We start from the raw sequence: 23,412 nt of genomic DNA on the forward strand, positions 1-23,412 counted from the left end.
CTTGACTGTGATAAGTGTTTGGGAAATAAGAGGGTCTTGTCTGCTACATTAATGAAATAAGGCTATGCCATTGCACAGCCATAGGCTTCTACAAGCAAGCGCCACTGCTGAGGTTGCTGTCTTTTTGAAGATTGTGTTCCACGATATAATATAACCAGTTAATAGTACAGTTTCAATACATCAATCATAAATGCCACTTGTTTTTTTATTGACTGAATATATGGGGCAATTTAGCTATTATGATTTGTTATCTGTAATGGTTATGATACATTAGACATTGTTGAGCACTGTTGGCATATCATTAAAAGAGAGAAAAAAAGAAGAAAAAAACCATCTGAGCTTTAGATTTTTTTTTAAATGCATATATTTTTTAATTGGAGTACTCAAGTTCAATATAATTTATTGCAGCAGGACCAGAAAAATAGTAAATTTAATTCCCTCTGTGAAGAAACAGTATAAAAATATATATTTGCATCCCAGTTTCAGACAAAGTCAAGCACCCAAGGCAATTGATGAAATGCTATTTGAATAGAGTTCCCCATCTAGCAAGGAAGGTATCAATGTGGCCATTCACTGAACAGCAAGAGACGATGATGTAATACATTTCAAGAATTAATTCAACTTTATGTGCCTGTAACCCATCTGCCAGTGAATGTCTGTGATCAGGCAATATATTCTGCATTGACAGTGAAAGCAGTATAGTTAAAACAAGGACATTTAAATATGTAGTATTTGTAGTAAATTATGTTAGCTAGATAGTTACTTTCAAACCTAAGGCTTTTTTCGGCAGGGACCAAAGAATCCAATTCTACTTGCTATTTCTTTAAAAAATGTATTTGACCTTTATTTAACTAGGCAAGTCAGTTAAGAACAAATTCTTATTTTCAATGACGGCCTAGGAACAGTGGGTTAACTGCCAGGGGAAGAACGACAGATTTTTACCTTGTCACTTCGGGGATTCAACTAGTCCTATGCTGTAAACATTAGGCTACCTGCCACCCCCTATTAACTCAATATGGAGCACATTTTGGTAATTTATCAGACACTTGTATCCAGCGCGACTTACAATAGTGATTGCATACATTTTCATACTTTTTTCATACTTTTTTTCATAATTTAATTTCATAATCGAACCCACTAACTCTGGAGTTGCAAGCGCCATGCTCTACCGACTGTATTACAAAGGAGAGTAAGAGAGCAATAAGGGAATGACTTAAACTCCTTAATGTCATCGAGGTTCAATGATTTATTGACTAAGCAGAAATTACGCCTTGCTAGTGTACAGCACAATGTAAGCAAAAGCAGCAAACATACTGTAAGAACATGAAACATAATTTTATACAGTCACTTTAATCTATGACTAAAATTTTCCAGTGATACTACATATTGACAGTGGCTATTGAATGATGTACATTGTGTGAAATGTGTACACAATTTGTGTGTGTATAGTACAAGTCAAACATTTGGACACACCAACTCATTCAAGGGTTTTTCTTGAATTGTACTATTTTCTACATTGTAGAGTAATTGTGAAGACATCAAAACTATGAAATAACACATATGGAATCATGTAGTAACCAAAAAAGTGTTAAACAAATCTAAATATATTTTATATTTGAGATTCTTCAAAGTAGCCACCCTTTGCCTTGATAACAGCTTTGCACACTCTTGGTATTCTCTCAACCAGCTTCATTAGGTAGTCACCTGGAATGCATTTCAATTAACGGTTGTGCTATGTTAAAAGTTAATTTGTCGAATTTCTGCCTCTCGGGCTTCCTTGCTAGCCATGTTCCCTCGTAACGATGCCGTTCCTCCTTTGCTGCCTCCAGCTCCTCCCTGGGATGGCGATATTCCCCAGCCTGCCTCCAGGGTCCTTTACCATCCAGGATTTCCTCCCAAGTCCATGAGTCCCCCTTACCATGCTGCTTGGTCCTTTTGTGGTGGGAAGTTCTGTCTAGGCCGTCGAAAGAAGCGGACCAAAGCGCAGTATGGTGAGCGTACATATTCCTTTCATTTAGGATGACGCCGACAAAAACAATAAACAATACAAAACAAGCTTAAGGGCTATGTGCCACAAACAAAGTTAACTTCCCACACTGAAAGGAGGGAAAGGGCTACCTAAGTATGGTTCCCAATCAGAGACAACAATAGACAGCTGTCCCTGATTGAGAACCATACCCGGCCAAATTATAGAAATACAAAATCATAGAAAACAAAAACATAGAATGCCCACCCCAAATCACACCCTGACCAAACCAAATAGAGACATAAAAAGACTATCTACGGTCAGGGCGTGACCATCTGTGCATGTGTGATTCCCACTGTGAAGCATGGGGGAGGAGGTGTGATGGTGTGGTGGTGATTTGCTGGTTACACTATCAGTGATCTATTTAGAATTCAAGGCACACTTAACCAGCATGGCTTCCACAGCATTCTGCAGCGATACACCATCCCATCTGGTTTGTGCTTAATGGGACTATCATTTGTTTTTCAACAGGACAATGACCCAACACACCTCCAGGCCATGTAAGGGATATTTTACGAAGGAGAGTGATGGAGTCCTACATCAGATGACCTGGCCTCCACAATCACCCGACCTCAACCCAGTTGAGATGGTTTGGGATGAGTTGGACCGCGGAGTGAAAGAAAAGCAGGCAACAAGTGCTCAGCATATGTGGGAACTCCTTCAAGACTGTCAGAAAAGCATTCCTCATGAAGCTGGTTGAGAGAATGCCAAGAGTGTACAAAGCTGCCATCAAGGCAAACGGTGGCTACTTTGAAGAATCTCAAAGATAAAATATATTTAGATTTGTTTAGCACTTATTTGGTTACTATATGATTCCATATGTGTTATTTGATCTTTTTGATGTCTTCACGATTACTCTACAATGTAGAAAATAGTAAAAATAAAGAAAAAGCCTTGAATGAGTTGGTGTGTCCAAACTTTTGACTGGCACTGTACATGTGTGTGTGTTTGTCAGCGTGTGGCATTCTCCCACATCTAGTACCATTCCACCAAATAACATCTGTCTTCAGACATAAGACTAAAAGGAGTAACATAGGACATAGAGAGGTCCTTTAAATGAATGACAGTGCAGAGAGAGTATCTATGATAATCCTATTTCTCACAGACACAGTATTGTTCAACGGAACACCCATCGTCATTCCAATCCCCTGGGTCTGTTGAACGGTGTACAAACTCCCCACAGTCCTGCTCTGTTTCTTTCCAGCTATTAGGCTGTCCATCCCCCCAATACCTGAAGTAGAAACAACACATAGAATCAAACTGTCAACTCTATCAGAGCCTACTACTCCAGTCAGTGATTTCTAATAGAAACAGAACTCTTCAAATGTCTTACGTGGTAGTCAGTGGTGTGCCGTCCACCCATTTCCAGGTTCCCTCAGCAAATGTGTCAGTCAGACCAATCCAAATTTGTTTATTTGCTCCGTTTAACCCATTGATAAATACCTGTCATTGCGGCACAGAAAAAAGACATTGCTCATACATATCCTCTATCTCCCACCTCTCTCTCTCTGTCTTTATCTCTCTCACCTGTTCCTCTCTGTTGTTTATGATCACAAGATGTGCTTCTCTCCTTATACAGTCCATTCTGCTCTCCTCCCAGGTTTTATTCACAGTTGAGAAGAAGTAACAGCTGGTTTCGAACTTTATCCATCCTTCGTGACAAGGTCTCCCTAGAAGTTTTCCTTACTTTATTTACAATCATTGATTGATACCACTCTCATTGAATGAAGTAGCAAGAAAACAACATGACACAGAAAGGACTTCTAATGAAGTCAAATGTAATTTTACTCACCTTTGAGCTTCTTGTTCAGTCTGATTGTCTCCCTCTGTAGCTGGTCTCTATCTTTAGTCAGGGTGCTATAATTGGTCTGTAGCTGGTCTCTCTCTTTAGTCAGGGTGCTATAACTGGTCTGTAGCTGGTCTCTCTCTTTAGTCAGAGTACTAAAACTGGTCTGTAGCGGGTCTCTCTCTTTAGTCAGGGTGCTATAATTGGTCTGTAGCTGGTCTCTCTCTTTAGTCAGGGTGCTATAACTGGTCTGTAGCTGGTCTCTCTCTTTAGTCAGAGTACTAAAACTGGTCTGTAGCTGGTCTCTCTCTGGAGAATAATGCTGACCAGTGACTAGGAGAACAGTGAAACATTGAAAACATTTATCAATAATTATGTCACTGAAGAAGATCAATGTTTTAGTGAGAACATACTAAACTTACAGTGTACACCCAGGCCTATGATCCCAGCCAGTAGGAGAACACACAGCAGCCCCAGACACAATGCAGCAACTTTGTATGGTCTCTTCCACCACTGAAAATGTACTACATCACAAGATATTATCAATCTTATTAGAAACATATTGGGTCATTTTCACAGCATTCTATTTCCTTACAACTGGTCAAACTGACGCCATTTGGATCTTTTGCACAGAAAATCTTTCCCTTCTTTTCGATTATTGCATTTTCTCCCCGGTCCCTAAACGTTTGACAGAGAAAACTTGACCAATCCCAACTAGACGGAAGTATTAATTCTATCGATGTATGACATTACTCTGGTGAGCAAGGGTTTATTTAGTCTTCTAGAACAGGATTTCTCAAACTCTGTCCTGGGGCCTCCCCTTGGTGCACATTTTGGTGTTTGCCCTAGCACTACACAGCTGATTTAAATAACCAACTCACCATCAAGCGTTGATTATTTGAATCAGCTGTGTAGTGCTAGGGCAAAACCAAAACCTGCCCCCAACGGGGCCACATGACCGAGTTTGGGAAGCCCTGTTCTAGGGCAACATACAGTATAATGACAGAAGAGAAGCTGCATGTATCTAATTATAGACAAGTTGACTAAGAAATAGCCTACCAAAATGTCAGAAATTATAAGCAGAAACATATCCAAATCATGTCAAAAAATCTTTCCGCTGTCTCTGACTATAGCCTATGACACATTTTGTATATTAGTGGGTTAGGGTCGGTCGGGTGCGGTCCTCAGATTTTCACTATCACAAATAGTCAGACGGTTGCAGATGGATTATTAACAAATGCGGTTGGGTGCGGGTGAACAAACAACTGACCCGCACCACTAGTGTGTGTGTGTGTTGGTACCTGAATATTTAACGCCATCTCTTGTTCTGGTCATGCTATGTGTGTCGTCATCAATATCCAATATCTTCATTGTGCTGGAATCATTGTCTTCTACCTGTGTTTGTAAAGATTTCCTCAGGTATCTGTACACATATGTTCAGATACTGTGCCTGTACCTTGCAGTACTTTAGGTCTACATTCAGAAAATCTGATGGCCGCAGTATGTATGTATGTACAGTATGTATTGGCAAAGTTTGTCTATCAAAAACACTATAACCCAAAACACTGAAGCTAAAAAAGTCAAATATACTAGCATGCCAAAAAAGCACACATAAACAGACAGATTCTCAGACCCTCAGTGACACATTAGCCAACAAAATAGTCAGACAATGAATACAAAATAACAAATGCAATGGAAATAATTCTTACCACGGTCTTTGACATTTGAAAATTGATGAATCCAAATATATTGCACTTGTGTGGATTTAAGTCATATGATGAACCTACTGTACTGAAATGTATTGATCTAGCACCAAACGCAACATCCTGGTCACCAAACATGTTTTATAGTCCAAAGTACAGTACATTTTGTGCCAACGTCATCATACCGTTACTTGGTCAAACAGTTATGAAGTAATAATGTACCATTGTAACTTGTGGTTGATTTGGGCGTACCCATCAAATGTGATGATTAGTAAGAAACTATCCATCTGTCTAAGGCCTTATGGTTAGGTGGAAGTCAAGATAATGTGATTTCCCAGGAAAGGTGCTGCATAGGCTTTAAGAGAGGTCATAGTTCTTTAGAAGACGAGGTGCAGTTCATGATCGAAAGAAGATTTTACAGAACAACATTCTTTAGCTGATATATTTTCTACTGTACTGGCGCTGTACTGGTCAATGGCGCTGTACTGGTCAATGGCACTTCTCCTCCTCTCTCACTCTCACTCTAATTGTTTCACTTCCCTCTCTCTTTCTTGTTCTTTCTCTCTTCGTTCTGCATTATTATGCAGATGCAGATATTGTGAAATCAAAAGGAAATGCTCCATAAGCAGACTCAAGTCACTCTCCTGAAATGCCTCTCAGAATTGTTCCTTGCTATAAGCTATTTTCATCTATAATTTATTTAAAAAAGGTTTGATACGTGAGGTTAATAAAACATGGTGTTTAGAAGGACAAGAAACATCTCTGGTTTAACATTTTACTGCAGTGGGCCGAATCAGGGTCAATCAGAGGGATATGTCTATAAGAAATCACTGACTGGAGTAGTAGGCTCTGATATAGTTGATAGTTTGAGTCTATGTGTTGTTTCAACTGCAGGTTGCGGGGGGGATGGACAGCCTAACAGCTGGAAAGAAACAGAACAGGACTGTGGGGAGTTTGTACCCCATTCAACAGACCAGAGGATTGGAATGACGAAAGATGCTCCCTTGAAGAAATATACACTGAACTAGATGTGGAAGAATGGCACCCGTACACACAAAGTGTGTGCACATTTTACATAATGTATATCTTCAATAGCAGCGATCAATAAATCACTGTTGAGTTAATTATACATTAATTTAAGTGACTGTATAAAATAAGGTTTTATGTTTATACATTATGTTTGCTCTTTTTGCTTTTTTAATTTTTATCTTCATTTTACTGGGCAAGTCAGTTAAGAACAAATTTGTATTTTCAATGACGGCCTAGGAACAGTGGGTTAACTGCCTGTTCAGGGGAAGAACGACAGATTTGTACCTTGTCAGGTCAGGGATTCGAACTTGCAACCTTTTGGTTACTAGTCCAACGCTCTAACCACTAGGCTACCCTGCCGCCCTGCTTACTGTACATCATGAAGAATTTGTACTTTCTTGAACAAAGAAGGGAATGTAACGGCTAGACAACTAGCGACACCTGCCTCTGATTGAGAACCATACTAGGCCGAACACAAAAACCAACATAGAAAAACAAACATAGACTGCCCACCCCAACTCACGCCCTGACCATACTAAAACAAAGAATAAAATAACAGAACTATGGTCAGAACGTGACAGGGAAGTGCTGCCTCGTACACAATAATTGATGTTGGTAAATAAAAGGTGCTCTTTGTTAAAGGAGTAAATTGGTCATCAGATCTCCCATTTCCTTCAGACTAGCCTTTAGTTTTCAACAGCAGGGATTTGAAATAACCTTGCTGTCTGTCTCTCCGACATTTGCAACATTGTTTCAATATTGAAATTGGATCTATAGCGTGTCGGAGTCGGGACGAGAGACAGACTGGCAGCTTTTCTCAGCCAGACGAAGTCATGAATCAGCATAATTGTTATGGATATCTACAAAGAAATGTCAATAGAAAAGCACAAAAGGCAGCTAGTTTGGTGTCATTCCAGCTTCAGTTTGAAGTGATTGTGTTAGCTATCTCTTCTGAACAGTGGCCTGGTGAGAGAGCAAATGTTCTATGCCAGGTGAAATTGCACATCATTAGCTCATTGTTATGGATGTATCCCCAAAAAATCACTAGAAAACAGTTTAAACAAACGCAAATGCAGGTACTTTGCTGTTATTATGGCTGTACTGTTTGACGTGACTGTGTTAGCCAAAGTTGGCTAGCTAGTGAGCAAGGGATAAGAACATTGCCCACCATCATGGCAATGGAACATTTAGAACGAACACCTGGGTCGCGTCCATAGATTTAGAACAAAACGACTGGGTCACACCTCTGGCAACTGAACCAATAGAACGAATGACTAGCAGGTTTGGGTAGCAACGCTACCTCTGTGTCAGAACTATAAGGATGAAATAGCATGAATACGTTCATCAAAATAAAGTTTTAATGAAAATATGTCAATCATTATTTGAATATGTTGGTAACCGGTTGCATAAAAGTGATAATGTCCACGAAGCCTAACAACACCCGGGCAATTAAATCCTCCAAACAAAAGTTTCTCTGTCATTATCACTTAAATGACCACTAAATGTCTCAGTATGCAATGCACTAGACTTGTCTCTCAATGTGCTTCTGATAGGAATTAACAAATTGGGAAGTTATTACACTATTCATTGCCTGATCCAGGTTGTTATTATGCAAATTAATGTTACACCTTCTTCTGATTTTCTTGTATGTTGTAAGCCCTTTCCTGCAGTCAATGACCAAAAGCGCCCTCTTTGGCCTCATGGGTAGAATGTTATTTATATTTCTCATAATTTCATATTTAATAAAGATTATTTCTTTAATCCTGACAAATCCGATGTTTCTATGTCAAACAGTTTTGTTATAGTGCAGTTTTATGTGATGTATGTAAAATGAAATATTGGAGTGCAAACTCCAAAATTAAATATATTTCAACTCAATATCTGACATGGTACAGGTGTCTTCTTTTTTAAGTCCACAACCATGTGTGCACGAGGTGTATACTTTTGTTTCAAAGTAGATTTGTTTAAGACTACCAAGAATCATTCTGGTTGACCCTGATTTAGCCCACTGCAATAAATTAAGTGTTTTAATGGTAATGTCATTTTATGTCTAAAATTGGATTTAATCAATTCATCCAACCATTGACATTTTCTTTGTCATTGTACTCTTTCTGTGCTCCAGATGTGCTACTAAAGACTGGTGGACAGTAAGGTTTCTCATTTCCCTCCATTCTAAGAAAAACACTTGTGCTATTGGGTTTGGTTGAGCTAAAGTCTCCTGCTGCTGCCCTTTCAGAGCACTCTCATTCTGTTGATGAGTCCATAAAGCTTCAGCCCCGACACATGTGAGGTGTCCGTCTTGCTTTGTCTAACTATCCTCAGATCTTACATATTCAAGGATGTACAGGGACGTTGCTCTGGGATTGTTGGGTAATAACAGGTTTTAAGGACTACTTCTGGGGGTAAAACAAGTACTGTCTGGAAAGAAGTTTAAAAGTGGAAGAAACGTGAGTGTGGTAAAAAGTGGAACTTACAGCAACTGAAGTTGGCTGTGGAGAGTAACATTGTATGAACTCCAATGGTAGCATCTACTGTACAGGCCCTTCTTGAAGGGATACACATGTAATACGCTTTGACTGGCACATAAAATATAATGAGGGTGATGGACAGACATACAGGGATAACCAACCAGATCAGTGGAGGCTGTTGAGGGGAGGACGGCTCATAATAATGTCTGGAAGAGAGCTAATGGAATGACATCAAACAAATGGGAACCATGTCTTTGATGTACTGGATACCATTCCACTCATTCCTCTCCAGCCATTACCACGAGCCCGTTCTCCCCAATTACACTACCGCAACCCAATGAAGCCCACCTGAATATGTATATTCATTCACCCATACCAATGGAAAGGGAGAAAGACAAACAAGCTGGAAACAGAAGACAGATCATCATTCTGTTGGTGATGCATGAGGTAACGTTTAAGGATTGGAAAGCTGCCGCAGTCATCCCCCTCTTCAAAGGGGGAGACACCCTGGACCCAAACTGTTATAGACCTATATCCATCCTGCCCTGCCTATCTAAGGTCTTCGAAAGCCAAGTCAACAAACAGGTCACTGACCATCTCGAATCCCACCGTACCTTCTCCGCTGTGCAATCTGGTTTCCGAGCCGGTCACGGGTGCACCTCAGCCACACTCAAGGTACTAAACGATATCATAACCGCCATCGATAAAAGACAGTACTGTGCAGCCGTCTTCATCGACCTTGCCAAGGCTTTCGACTCTGTCAATCACCATATTCTTATCGGCAGACTCAGTAGCCTCGGTTTTTCGGATGACTGCCTTGCCTGGTTCACCAATTACTTTGCAGACAGAGTTCAGTGTGTCAAATCGGAGGGCATGCTGTCCGGTCCTCTGGCAGTCTCTATGGGGTGCCACAGGGTTCAATTCTCGGGCCGACTCTTTTCTCTGTATATATCAATGATGTTGCTCTTGCTGCGGGCGATTCCCTGATCCACCTCTACGCAGACGACACCATTCTATATACTTTCGGCCCGTCATTGGACACTGTGCTATCTAACCTCAAACGAGCTTCAATGCCATACAGCACTCCTTCCGTGGCCTCCAACTGCTCTTAAACGCTAGTAAAACCAAATGCATGCTTTTCAACCGATCGCTGCCTGCACCCGCATGCCCGACTAGCATCACCACCCTGGATGGTTCCGACCTTGAATATGTGGACATCTATAAGTACCTAGGTGTCTGGCTAGACTGCAAACTCTCCTTCCAGACTCATATCAAACATCTCCAATCGAAAATCAAATCAAGAGTCGGCTTTCTATTCCGCAACAAAGCCTCCTTCACTCACGCCGCCAAGCTTACCCTAGTAAAACTGACTATCCTACCGATCCTCGACTTCGGCGATGTCATCTACAAAATGGCTTCCAACACTCTACTCAGCAAACTGGATCCACTGCGACTTGTATGCTCTAGTCGGCTGGCCCTCGCTACATATTCGTCGCCAGACCCACTGGCTCCAGGTCATCTACAAGTCCATGCTAGGTAAACCTCAGCCTTATCTCAGTTCACTGGTCACGATGGCAACACCCATCCGTAGCACGCGCTCCAGCAGGTGTATCTCACTGATCATCCCTAAAGCCAACACCTCATTTGGCCGCCTTTCGTTCCAGTACTCTGCTGCCTGTGACTGGAACGAACTGCAAAAATCGCTGAAGTTGGAGACTTTTATCTCCCTCACCAACTTCAAACATCAGCTATCTGAGCAGCTAACCGATCGCTGCAGCTGTACATAGTCTATTGGTAAATAGCCCACCCATTTTCACCTACCTCATTCCCATACTGTTTTTATACTGTTTTTTATTTACTTACTTTTCTGCTCTCTTGCACACCAATATCTCTACCTGTACATGACCATCTGATCATTTATCACTCCAGTGTTAATCTGCAAAATTGTAATTATTCGCCTACCTCCTCATGCCTTTTGCACACAATGTATATAGACTGCCCCTTTTTTTCTACTGTGTTATTGACTTGTTAATTGTTTACTCCATGTGTAACTCTGTGTTGCTGTCTGTTCACACTGCTATGCTTTATCTTGGCCAGGTCGCAGTTGCAAATGAGAACTTGTTCTCAACTAGCCTACCTGGTTAAATAAAGGTGAAATAAAAAAAATAAAAAAATAAAAATAAAACGTGGGATTATCGCATATGAATGCATTATCTCTGGCAAAAGTAACATTGTTGTAGCACCATCAGCAGTTCTTTGTTCTGTAATGTTATTCCCTCTCTTTACTTCATTTCCTCTACCTTGTATTGTTGATCATATTGTGCTTCCCTGTTGTGACATCAAACCTCCCTTCTGCTGTCCAATCTGTGCAGCGGTCTAGTTCCATATTGGGCAGCCTCACAGCCATAAGGGAAAACATGAGATCATTAGCTTTATATCATTGCTCAAAATACTCCTCCTATCACATGGCTTGCACTGCAGCAAAATAGATGTCTTCAAAATAAATAATGTTGTCACTTCAGGCTTGATAGGGGGACAGGCTGCTGATGGCTAGATGGAGTAGGATATTGACGATGTACTCATTATAGGTCTAGAATCAGTGCCATGGTGCCACATCATTTGTTTCCCTCCGCGTTAGTCTGAAGAGAGTTTTACTACAGCAGCAGCAGGCCTGTTAATAATGAGGAGGCTGGGAGGGTGGATGTCTCTCACACAGGCATGTGTGGTACTGTTTCAGAACATGTACAGGCTTTAACATTGCTGAAGGGTAGTAGCGTCTTGGGACTCTTCAGCTGTCTGGCTATATAAAATTAGGGGAACCATCATTTACGATGACTTCGGCTCTCGCCAAGTGTAATGATGCAAAGAGAGAGAGACAATCCAATTTTAAAAAGCAATTAAATGCTGAGTGGGAAAGTAAGTGGAAAGCTCCCTGTATAATCAGGGAATTCCAATGTTATCTTAGACTGAACTTGACTAAGTCAGAGGTTCTTTAACCAGAGGGGCATGGACTCCCATTATGTTAACACACTTCCAGTTCTACAGTGAGATGACCAGTAGTCTAACCTCACTCTTCTTAGTCCATCATGTGCTGGTGTCAATGCCCTCAGTGCCTTCGCCTTTTAACTGTGACAGACTACAAGACACTGGATACATTGTGTATTTTTCACGTGTCTAAGGGGAGCAGGCCTGTCTTGAACTCTGGCTATGAGGGTAACAGGTGTCCTTTTTTTTTACAAGCATAAGGGTTGTTCTGAGATTAATTCTCAATATTCCCGGGATAGAATTTGTGGAAGCCGGATTGAATGAGTCACAGATAAATAACTTTAATATTTCCTCTCCTGCACCCACGCTGCAGCATCTGCCTCCGCTATCTCTTTGGGGAACTGAGTTTTTTTAGCTTGTCTCAGTTCTCGTGGCCATTCAGGTATGTGCACTTGTGATGTAAAGTGGGAACGAATTCTCAGTTTGGGCAATATCCACGAGTCACTTCCTATTATGGGACAGGGGGCAATGTTTTCAATGCCCATGAAGCTCAAAGCATCAGTCTTTTTCGCTCTGGTAGCTGTACACATTTGCAACTCAACAGAAGAGGTCAAGGTTACTTCAGGACAAGATGGAGCACTCGGTTTATTCACACAGCACAGAGAGGAACTAGAAAGGACAAGGAACAATGTAAATAACTGCCAGAAAGGACAAGCATGTATTTATTTAGAAACTATTTATATAAATGCATTGCCAACTAGGCATTTATATTATGAATTAATAATTAGCAGCATGTACTGCTGACAATGAACATCATCTGATTGAATGGATCCTTAGTAGAATTAGCTTGCAAAAGCTACTGCTTTTTAGAAGTAAAACAAGAAATCCTATGGTTATATCTGTCTGGACTGATGCAGCCAATACCTCACATCTATTCTATACAGACATAGACATTCCGGGAGGAATGTTGCGGATTTCTCAAAATGCCTTTTTCTCTTTCTCAAGCAAAGCAAGGAAAGGGAATCACTGCAAGTCATCAAGTGTCAGGTTGGTGCACGCCAGTCCACACGCGTCCTGCCAGACACGCGCCCCTGTCCCTTTCAGCATACACTCAAGCACAGGAGCACTCTTACTAATTTACATAATGAAATTACACCAGAGTTTCTCCACGGTTGAATCAACGTCTCACAGTGTTTCCTCTAGGATTTTTTTTCAGAAGAGGTGGCAACGGTAGTGGTGGGGGTCCTTTTTGAGAGGAATTTCTACTCCAAAATGTATGAAAATTAACATTGGTTGACACCATCTGAAATATAAGTGATGCACGCCACTGCACTGTAAGGATGTCAGGCGGTGGGTGTAGCTGGTGCATGAAGTCAGGCGCAGGAGAGCAGAGATAAGCAAACAACCCACTTTAATAAAGTCAATAGCACAAAGTAACAAACCCAAATGTGTGAACAAAATAACGGTTGCCATTAAACACGGGTAAAACAGAACCCAGGAAATAAACCAGCTGGAAATGAACCAACCTAACAATAAACAATCACGCACAAAGACGTGGGAAACAGAGGGCTAAATACACAAAACATAATGAGGGAAATGAAAACAGGTGTGTGGGAAAACAAGACAACACAAATGGAAAATGAAAAATAGATCAGCGATGGCTAGAAGACCAGAGACGTCGACCGCCGATCACCGCCCGAACAAGGAGAGGCATCGACTTTGGCAGAAGTTGTGACAGATGATGAGGAGCAAGCAGTGGCTCATTCACTCCACTGTTCACTCTGTTTTCTACAAATAGTTGTAACTTGTCACTCTGATCTTAAAGGGATAGTGCGATATTTTGGCAATTAATGCCTTTGCCTACGTACCCAGATCTTTGTCAGCTTATGGATGCATTTTTTATGTCTCTGTGTGCAGTTTGAAGGAAATCGAAGGTAGTTTCACAAGCCATTGCTAACTAGCATTAGCACAATGCCTGGAAGTCTATGGGAACTGCTAGTTGAATTAACAAAATCTCACACTATCCTCATATCCTCCTGTAACTGCTCATATCCTCCTGAAACTCCCTCCGTAGCCACCTCAGGGGCAGTTCTTCTGAGGTAAGTACAGTGGACATCAGCCTGCTTGCTTAGCCATACCTCTTCCTCCTACTCTAGCTCACACTGAGACTAGAACTCGGGAACTCGCAAACACACGTGACCGCCTTCCTAAAACGTTCTTATTAACCAGGCGCACCACACTAAAGCTAGCTATTATGCCACTCAAGCGGAGACATTTCAGGTTGTTACACAAGAAGTGTTTTACTGGATCACTATAGCCCGCCATATCCTGCCTCCAACATGGCCGCCACAACATGCCTCCACAACCAGCTTACATGGCTGAGATTGGTTTTTAATGGACACTGAGAAGAGGGGGATGAGAAGGAGGAATAATGAAGAGGGTAAAGCAGAAAGAAAGTGTAGGGAGGAAGATAGAGCTTGAGAGACAGAGAGAACGTTTGGCTGCACACAGGATATAGATGGTTAGAGGAAGGTTGATAACCTCTGTAAAGTAAAACCCTCAAACCCCATACCCATGCAAATAGGGGAATGTCTGAGCACCTGCAATGTTTCAACATCCTTGAAGTGGTTTAACGATATAATTGAAAAACAACTTGAATGTCTTTCTCAGAAAGAATATTTCCACGCCATGGAAATGGGAGTTTTTTATTTTTATTTCACCTTTATTTAACCAGGTAGGCTAGTTGAGAACAAGTTCTCATTTACAACTGCGACCTGGCCAAGATAAAGCATAGCAGTGTGAACAGACAACAACACAGTTACACATGGAGTAAACAATAAACAAGTCAATAACACAGTAGAAAAAATAGTCTATATACATTGTGTGCAAAAGGCATGAGGAGGTAGGCGAATAATTACAATTTTGCAGATTAACACTGGAGTGATAAATGATCAGATGGCGAGAATCCGTCTCCTCACCACGTGCTCTCACCACTGGTGTCCCCCAGGGCTCTGTTCTAGGCCCTCTCCTATTCTCGCTATACACCAAGTCACTTGGCTCTGTCATAACCTCACATGGTCTCTCCTATCATTGCTATGCAGACGACACACAATTAATCTTCTCCTTTCCCCCTTCTGACGACCAGGTGGCGAATCGCATCTCTGCATGTCTGTCAGACATATCAGTGTGGATGACGGATCATCACCTCAAGCTGAACCTCGGCAAGACGGAGCTGCTCTTCCTCCCGGGGAAGGACTGCCCATTCCATGATCTCGCCATCACGGTTGACAACTCCATTGTGTCCTCGTCCCAGAGCGCTAAGAACCTTGGCGTGATCCTGGACAACACCATGTCGTTCTCAAATAACATCAAGGCGGTGGCCCGTTCCTGTAGGTTCATGCTCTACAACATCCGCAGAGTACGACCCTGCCTCACACAGGAAGCGGCGCAGGTCCTAATCCAGGCACTTGTCATCTCCCGTCTGGATTACTGCAACTCGCTGTTGGCTGGGCTCCCTGCCTGTGCCATTAAACCCCTACAACTCATCCAGAACGCCGCAGCCCGTCTGGTGTTCAACCTTCCCAAGTTCTCTCACGTCACCCCGCTCCTCCGCTCTCTCCACTGGCTTCCAGTTGAAGCTCGCATCCGCTACAAGACCATGGTGCTTGCCTACGGAGCTGTGAGGGGAACGGCACCTCAGTACCTCCAGGCTCTGATCAGGCCCTACACCCAAACAAGGGCACTGCGTTCATCCACCTCTGGCCTGCTCGCCTCCCTACCACTGAGGAAGTACAGTTCCCGCTCAGCCCAGTCAAAACTGTTCGCTGCTCTGGCCCCCCAATGGTGGAACAAACTCCCTCACGACGCCAGGACAGCGGAGTCAATCACCACCTTCCGGAGACACCTGAAACCCCACCTCTTTAAGGAATACCTAGGATAGGATAAAGTAATCCTTCTCCCCCCCTTAAAAGACCTAGATGCACTATTGTAAAGTGGCTGTTCCACTGGATGTCATAAGGTGAAAGCACCAATTTGTAAGTCGCTCTGGATAAGAGCGTCTGCTAAATGACTTAAATGTAAATGTAATCAGATGGTCATGTGCAAGCAGAGATACTGGTGTGCAAAAGAGCAGAAAAGTAAATAAATAAAAACAATATGGGGATGAGGTAGGTAAATTGGGTGGGCTATTTACCGATGGACTATGTACAGCTGCAGCGATCGGTTAGCTGCTCAGATAGCAGATGTTTAAAGTAGATGAGGGAGATAAAAGTCTCCAACTTCAGCGATTTTTGCAATTCGTTCCAGTCACAGGCAGCAGAGAACTGGAAGGAAAGGCGGCCAAATGAGGTGTTGGCTTTAGGGATGATCAGTGAGATACACCTGCTGGAGCGCGTGCTACGGGTGGGTGTTGCCATCGTGACCAGTGAACTGAGATAAGGCGGAGATTTACCTAGCATGGACTTGTAGATGACCTGGAGCCAGTGGGTTTGGCGACGAATGTGTAGCGAAGGCCAGCCGACGAGAGCATACAGGTCGCAGTAGTGGGTGGTATAAGGTGCTTTAGTAACAAAACGGATGGCACTGCGATAAACTGCATCCAGTTTGCTGAGTAGAGTATTGAAAGTTATTTTGTAGATGATATCGCCGAGGATAGGTAGGATAGTCAGTTTTACTAGGGTAAGTTTGGTGGCGTGAGTGAAGGAGGCTTTGTTGCGGAATAGAAAGCCGACTCTAGATTTGATTTTAGATTGGAGATGTTTGATATGAGTCTGGAAGGAGAGTTTACAGTCTAGCCAGACACCTAGGTACTTATAGATGTCCACATATTCTAGATCGGAACCATCCAGGGTGATGCTAGTCGGGCGTGCGGGTGCAGGCAGTGAACGGTTGAAAAGCATGCATTTGGTTTTACTAGCGTTTAAGAGCAGTTGGAGGCCACGGAACGAGTGTTGTATGGCATTGAAGCTCATTTGGAGGTTAAATAGCACAGTGTCCAAGGAAGGGCCAGAAGTAAACAGAATGGTGTCTGCGTAGAGGTGGATCAGGGAATCGCCCGCAGCAAGAGCAACATCATTGATATATACAGAGAAAAGAGTCGGCCTGAGAATTGAACCCTATGGCACCCCCATAGAGACTGCCAGAGGACCGGACAACTTGCCCTCCGATTTGACACACTGAATTCTGTCTGCAAAGTAGTTGGTGAACCAGGCAAGTTAGTCATTAGAAAAACCGAGGCTACTGAGTGTGCCGATAAGAATATGGTGATTGACAGAGTCGAAAGCCTTGGCCAGGTCGATGAAGACGGCTGCACAGTACTGTCTTTTATCGATGGCGGTTATGATATCGTTTAGTACCTTGAGCGTGGCTGAGGTGCACCCGTGACCGGCTCAGAAACCAGATTGCACAGCGGAGAAGGTACGGTGGGATTCGAGATGGTCAGTGATCTGTTTGTTGACTTGGCGTTCGAAGACCTTAGATAGGCAGTGCAGGATGGATATAGGTCTGTAACAGTTTGGGTCCAGGTTTCTCCCCCTTTGAAAAGGACTGCGGCAGCTTTCCAATCCTTGGGGATCTCAGACGATATGAAAGAGAGGTTGAACAGGCAGGTAATAGGGGTTGCGACAATGGCAGCGGATAGTTTCAGAAATAGAGGGTCCAGATTGTCAAGCCCAACTGACTTGTATGGGTCCAGGTTTTGCAGCTCTTTCAGAACATCTGCTAACTGGATTTGGGTAAAGGAGAAGCTGGGGAGGCTTGGGCGAGTAGCTGCGGGGGGAGGGGGGGGACATGACGGCATGACGAAATTCTTGTTGAAGTTTTCGATTATAACGGATTGATCGGTGGTGACCATGTTACCTAGCCTCAGTGCATTGGGCAGCTGGGAGGAGGTGCTCTTGTTCTCCATGGACTTTACAGTGTCCCAGAACTTTTTGGAGTTAGAGCTACAGGATGCAAATTTCTGCTTGAAAAAGCTGGCCTTTGCTTTCCTGACTGACTGCGTGTATTGGTTCCTGAATTCCCTGAACAGTTGCATATCGCGGGGACTATTCGATGCAGTCTGCCACAGCATGTTTTTGTGCTGGTCGAGGGCAGTCAGGTCTGGAGTGAACCAAGGGCTATATCTGTTCTTAGTTCTGTATTTTTTGAACTGAGCATGCGTATCTAAGATGGTGAGGAAGTTACTTTTAAAGAATGACCAGGCTTCCTCAACTGACGGGATGAGGTCAATATCCTTCCAGGATACCCGGGCCAGGTCGATTAGAAAGGCCTGCTCGCAAAAGTGTTTCAGGGAGCGTTTGACAGTGATGAAGGGTGGTCGTTTGACTGCGGACCCGTAGCGGATACAGGCAATGAGGCAGTGATCACTGAGATTCTGGTTGAAGACAGCGGAGGTGTATTTGGAGGGCCAGTTGGTCAGGATAACATCTATGAGGGTGCCCTTGTTTACAGATTTAGGGTTGTACCTGGTGGGTTCCTTGATGATTTGTGTGAGATTGACGGCATCTAGCTTAGATTGTAGGACTGCCGAGGTATTAAGCATATCCCAGTTTAGGTCACCTAACAGAACAAACTCTGAAGCTAGATGGGGGGCGATCAATTTACAAATGGTGTCCAGGGCACAGCTGGGAGCTGAGGGGGGTCGGTAGCAGGCGGCAACAGTGAGAGACTTATTTCTGGAGAGAATATTTTTTTAAATTAGTAGTTCGAACTGTTTGAGAATGGACCTGGAAAGTATGACATTACGTTGCAGGCTATCTCTGCAGTAGACTGGAACTCCTCCCCCTTTGGCAGTTCTATCTTGACAGAAAATGTTATAGCTGGGTATGGAAATCTCAGAATTTTTGGTGGCCTTCCTAAGCCAGGATTCAGACACGGCAAGGACATCAGGGTTGGCAGAGTGTGCTAAAGCAGTGAGTGTAACAAACTTAGGGAGAAGGCTTCTGATGTTGACATCTATGAAACCAAGGCTTTTTCGATCACAGAAGTCAACAAATGAGGGTGCCTGGGGGCATGCAGGGCCTGGGTTTACCTCCACATCACCCGCGGAACAGAGGAGGAGTAGTATGAGGGTGCGGCTAAAGGCTATCAAAACTGGTCGCCTAGAGCGTTGGGGACAAAGAATAAAAGGAGCAGAATTCTGGGCATGGTAGAATATATTCAGGGCATAATGCGCAGACAGGGGTATGGTACAGCGGAGGTAAGCCCAGGCACTGGGTGATGATAAGAGAGGTTGAATCTCTGGACATGCTGGTTGTAATGGGTGAGGTGTAATGGGCATGTGTGGGAGGTGGGACAAAAGGAGGTATCAGAGGTATGAAGAGTGGAACTAGGGGCTCCATTGTAAACTAAAACAATGATAACTAACCTGAACAACAGTATACAAGGCATATTGACATTTGAGAGAGACATACAGCGAGGCATAAAGTAATCGCAGGTGTTGATTGGGAGAGCTAGCTAAAACAACAGGTGAGACAACAACAGCTAATCAGCAAACACAACAACAGCAGGTAAAATGGCGATGACTAGGCAGAGAGGATCGGATTAACTACACACAGAGCCTGAGTTCGCAGCTGGGGCCGACAGATAAAACATAAATAAACAGAATGGAGTACCGTGATTAATGGACAGTCCAGCAGGCATCAGCTATGTAGCCAGGTGATCATAGTGTCCAGGGGGCAGCAGTAGATGGAACAGGGAACCCGCCACTTCGTTAGCAGGCGACAAGGCGTTTAAAGTTAGTAGCCCTCCGACGGAGGCCGGTTGAAGGCACAGCGGATGGAGTATTCGTCCACAGACCAGTCGTGGTGGTGTGGCGGGGCGCCGTGTCGACAGAGAATCCAAGCCAGATGGCGAAAGAGGTATTGTAGAATTTAGTTTGCTGGCCGGGAGATGCTCCTGGCTCACGGCTAACTGGTGCTAGCTTCGAGGCAGTGGCGTGCCAAGGTCCAGAGTTTATAGCAAGGATCCGGTGGAGTATCGGGCTCTAGCCGTGTATGAGTGGGGTTCGGGTGAACAGCTGAGTAGGCCGTGAGGTGGGCCTCAGGGATAGCTTCGGTACTGGGTGCGACGGTGAGCTAGCTAGCTGCAAGCTGTGAGCTAGCTAGCTGCAAGCTAGCTGTGAAGATCAGAAGTAGTGGTCCAGGGATTACGGCAGGAATCCGGCGTTGTTGTGGAGAGACAGTCCGATACAGGTAATAGCGATAACTTATCACATTGGGTGAGGCAGGTTACCGGAAGGTATAATTGAATAATTAATCGAAAAGAGATTGACAATAAAATTGAAATATATATACAAAAAATACGAAAAATGCAAAAGTACACGAGACATGAACAAAACACGTCTTCACTGCTACGCCATCTTGGTACTTCTTGGTACTTGTGTGTGATAGGAGTGGGGATTACATTAATGAGCGTACACTATCCAGCTCCACCCTGGAAGTCTGTGCAGATGATGAATCTCAATGCGGTGTGTGTGTTAATGCCTGAGCAGCACTGGGCCTGATGTATAGCATGTGGTAATAATTCTAAACTCTTCTGATGAGAATCCCAGCTGATCTGTGCGAATGTGTCCGGCAGAGGAGCCGTGAGGAGAGCCGAGTCATCCTCCTCATCCTCTTCACCCACTGCTCTTCCCATTCCTACCCCTGTTACCCTCATCCTCCCTTCCTTTGATAGAGGGAAGGTAGAGAATATGGACAGACCAGGGTCCGAGGCTTCTTCCCAGGAATGTTGTTTTGTGCTGATGTCATTATATCAGAGTGACTTGAGGGACCAGCTATGCTAACAGCGAAGAGGTGTGTGTGGCCTACTGGAGTCAGGCATTCCAGGACAAAAGGCAACGTGTTTACAAATTATGGACAGATGATTTGAGTGAGTTAACATGCACAAAGGTAGCCTAAGTCTGAAAGGGTAGGAGTGATAATTGTGATGAATATTCAATCGTCATCATTAAGAAACAGTAATACAAGAGAGCACTCTGTGTTTACTGTAGGTATTTGTGCACACCTTGTCTACAATACATGTGGAGACTACATGTATTTCAGAAATATTCTCTGGCATATAAATGCAATAAGCATCATATATTATGGATGCATAGAGTAACTAGCTCTCACAGTCTCACGTCAGAATTAGACGTTCATCCGTGTTCCACAAACGTCAAATTTCTATGTTCTTCCAAATGTCACATTTTTAAGATTATGGTTCAGTTCAGGCAGTTCAGGCACCTCCAACACACACACACACACACACACACACACACACACACACACACACACACACACACACACACACACACACACACACACACACACACACACACACACACACACACACACACACACACACACACACACACACACACACACACACACACAGGTCTTTCCCATCAAGACTCCAGTGATTCCCTCCCTCTGTCTTCCCATTGCACGTTGAAAGCCACATCTCAGGTAGGAGGCTCACTGAAGCTATGTGTTGGTTGTGATATCAGACTGAATTAACATGGATAGGACATAAGACCCATGAGCCCATAATACCGTAGCGTTTAACTCAGTACCACAAGGATCGGCAGTTCCTAGAGTTCCTAGAAGCTGCTAAAAAATGAACTGTAAAGAATACTGGGGAGAGGGACTTAGTGATTCCAGCAGAAAAGTCTATAGAAACCACATGGCTGTGAAAAACAACAGAGCAGTTACTTTGGAGTAAGGACACTTCAACATTTTTTAAAACTTTTATATATCTAGGCAAGTAAGTAAAGAACAAATTCTTATTTACAATGACAGCCTAGGAACAGTGGGTTAACTGCCTTGTTTTTACCTTGTCAGCTCGGGGATTTGATCTAGCAACCTTTTGGTTATTGGCCCAACGCTCTAACCACTAGGGTACCTGCCACCCAGAGGAGTGGAGGGGAGCGGAGTGAACTCACCACATTGCTGTCAGTAGAACTGCACTATGAGGTGACGCATTGATCAAAGGGCATTGACCGTTATTGGGTCTCTGAGTCAGTTCTATTATTTAGACAAGGTCATGATGACGTACAGTATTGCTGGGAAATATGGTGCATTGGGCCATTGCACATAATGGGAGTGGGGAGGAGGGTCTGTTGCCCTGAAATAACTGGACTCCATCACCGGAGATGGTCAGGAGTCAGGACAGGACAGTGTGAACATCCTGACAACCTGTCAGTTTTAGTGCTTATGTTGGGATGTTTCTTTATGACATAACCCAAACATACAGCAGCCACTAATAGACATGCCCACCCAAGACTGTTGAACTTTTCATCTAAGGAGACAAAGTCAATATCCTCTCAATTATCATTGAAGGAGGGTAGTATTCAACATCATGAGAGTTTTCTGTGTGCTGCTGAGACAGTACCTGTAGTCACATCCACCCACTTCTCGTACACACATGGCCAATGCCCTTACTCTATACCGCTGCTCTACCACTAAGCATTCATGTCCTCTTGAAATATAAGGCACTATAAACACTTGCAGGGGTATCCATGTAATTAACAGACACAGAGGAGGTTCCTAAGAGTCCATTTAACGACAGTTTATTATCAGCAACTTAACATTATAAAGGAGTCTGCTTATCTGCGACCCAGCTTCCTTCCCTTACAGAGACAGCAAGTCAAGTAGATAAAAGGGCAGAAAGTGCTCAGTTCAAAACCCGGCATGAAATTACAGGAAATCCTCAGATAGTTCAGCACTGTATCAAAAAATAATGGTCTCCGTGAGCTAAACACGTCCTAACATACAGGAATGTTTTTTGTCCTCTGTGCTCTGGGTAATATTTCAAACTGTTTATAACACTGTCTAGGGTTACATACTGTAGGCTCTGTGGTTTCCAGACAGTCCTGGTGATCAGAGATATCCCTCTGGTTATAATAGGCCTTAATCTTGACAGCACTTCAACACTGGGAACACAGCGGACATAGGGTGGAGAGAGAAATGGAGGATTCAGGGTAAATATTTGGATTGGTATTTTGACCATCGTCCACATCATGACCGCTCTTGTTTTTTAAATTTGTATTTATTTATTTTAAATTTTTATTTCACCTTTATTTAACCAGGTAGGCCAGTTGAGAACAAGTTCTCATTTACAACTGCGACCTGGCCAAGATAAAGCAAAGCAGTGCGACACAAACAACACAGAGTTACACATGGAATAAATAAGCGTACAGTCAATAACACAGTAGAAAAATCTATATACAGTGTGTGCAAATGTAGTAAGATTAGGGAGGTAAGGCAATAAATAGGCCATAGTGGGGAAATAATTTCAGTTTAGCAATTAAACACTGGAGTGATAGATGTGCAGAAGATGAATGTGCAAGTGGAGACACTGGGGTGCAAAGGAGCAAAAAATAATTAACAATATGGGGATGAGGTAGTTGGGTGGGCTATTTACAAATGGGCTGTT

The 23,412-nt window shown here is 43.3% G+C and overlaps 1 protein-coding gene across 1 annotated transcript; it reads right to left on the bottom strand.

The window, feature by feature from the left end:
• Nucleotides 1-1,222: 1,222 nt before the first annotated feature.
• On the bottom strand, nt 1,223-5,704 carry LOC115134707 (C-type lectin domain family 4 member M-like). Its single transcript, XM_029668897.2, has 7 exons — nt 5,522-5,704; nt 5,114-5,207; nt 4,235-4,336; nt 3,819-4,145; nt 3,554-3,696; nt 3,360-3,469; nt 1,223-3,257 (listed from the first exon to the last, which is right to left on the bottom strand). The coding sequence occupies exons 1-7, from the start codon at nt 5,651-5,653 to the stop codon at nt 3,119-3,121; spliced, it is 1,047 nt and encodes a 348-aa protein (XP_029524757.1). The 5' UTR covers nt 5,654-5,704; the 3' UTR covers nt 1,223-3,118.
• Nucleotides 5,705-23,412: the final 17,708 nt, after the last annotated feature.

The sequence above is a fragment of the Oncorhynchus nerka genome, linkage group LG9a, assembly GCF_034236695.1.
Source record: "Oncorhynchus nerka isolate Pitt River linkage group LG9a, Oner_Uvic_2.0, whole genome shotgun sequence".
Taxonomy (NCBI): domain Eukaryota; kingdom Metazoa; phylum Chordata; class Actinopteri; order Salmoniformes; family Salmonidae; genus Oncorhynchus; species Oncorhynchus nerka.

Bases quoted from the DNA above. Each gene is read 5' to 3' on its own strand.
- LOC115134707 (XM_029668897.2), bottom strand. From the start codon at position 5,653: ATGTTTGGTGACCAGGATGTTGCGTTTGGTGCTAGATCAATACATTTC. The intron at 3,697-3,818 runs GTGAGTAAAATT...GAAAACTTCTAG, and splicing joins ACTGAACAAGAAGCTCAAAG to GGAGACCTTGTCACGAAGGA. The intron at 3,470-3,553 runs GTGAGAGAGATA...CCGCAATGACAG, and splicing joins TAAACAACAGAGAGGAACAG to GTATTTATCAATGGGTTAAA.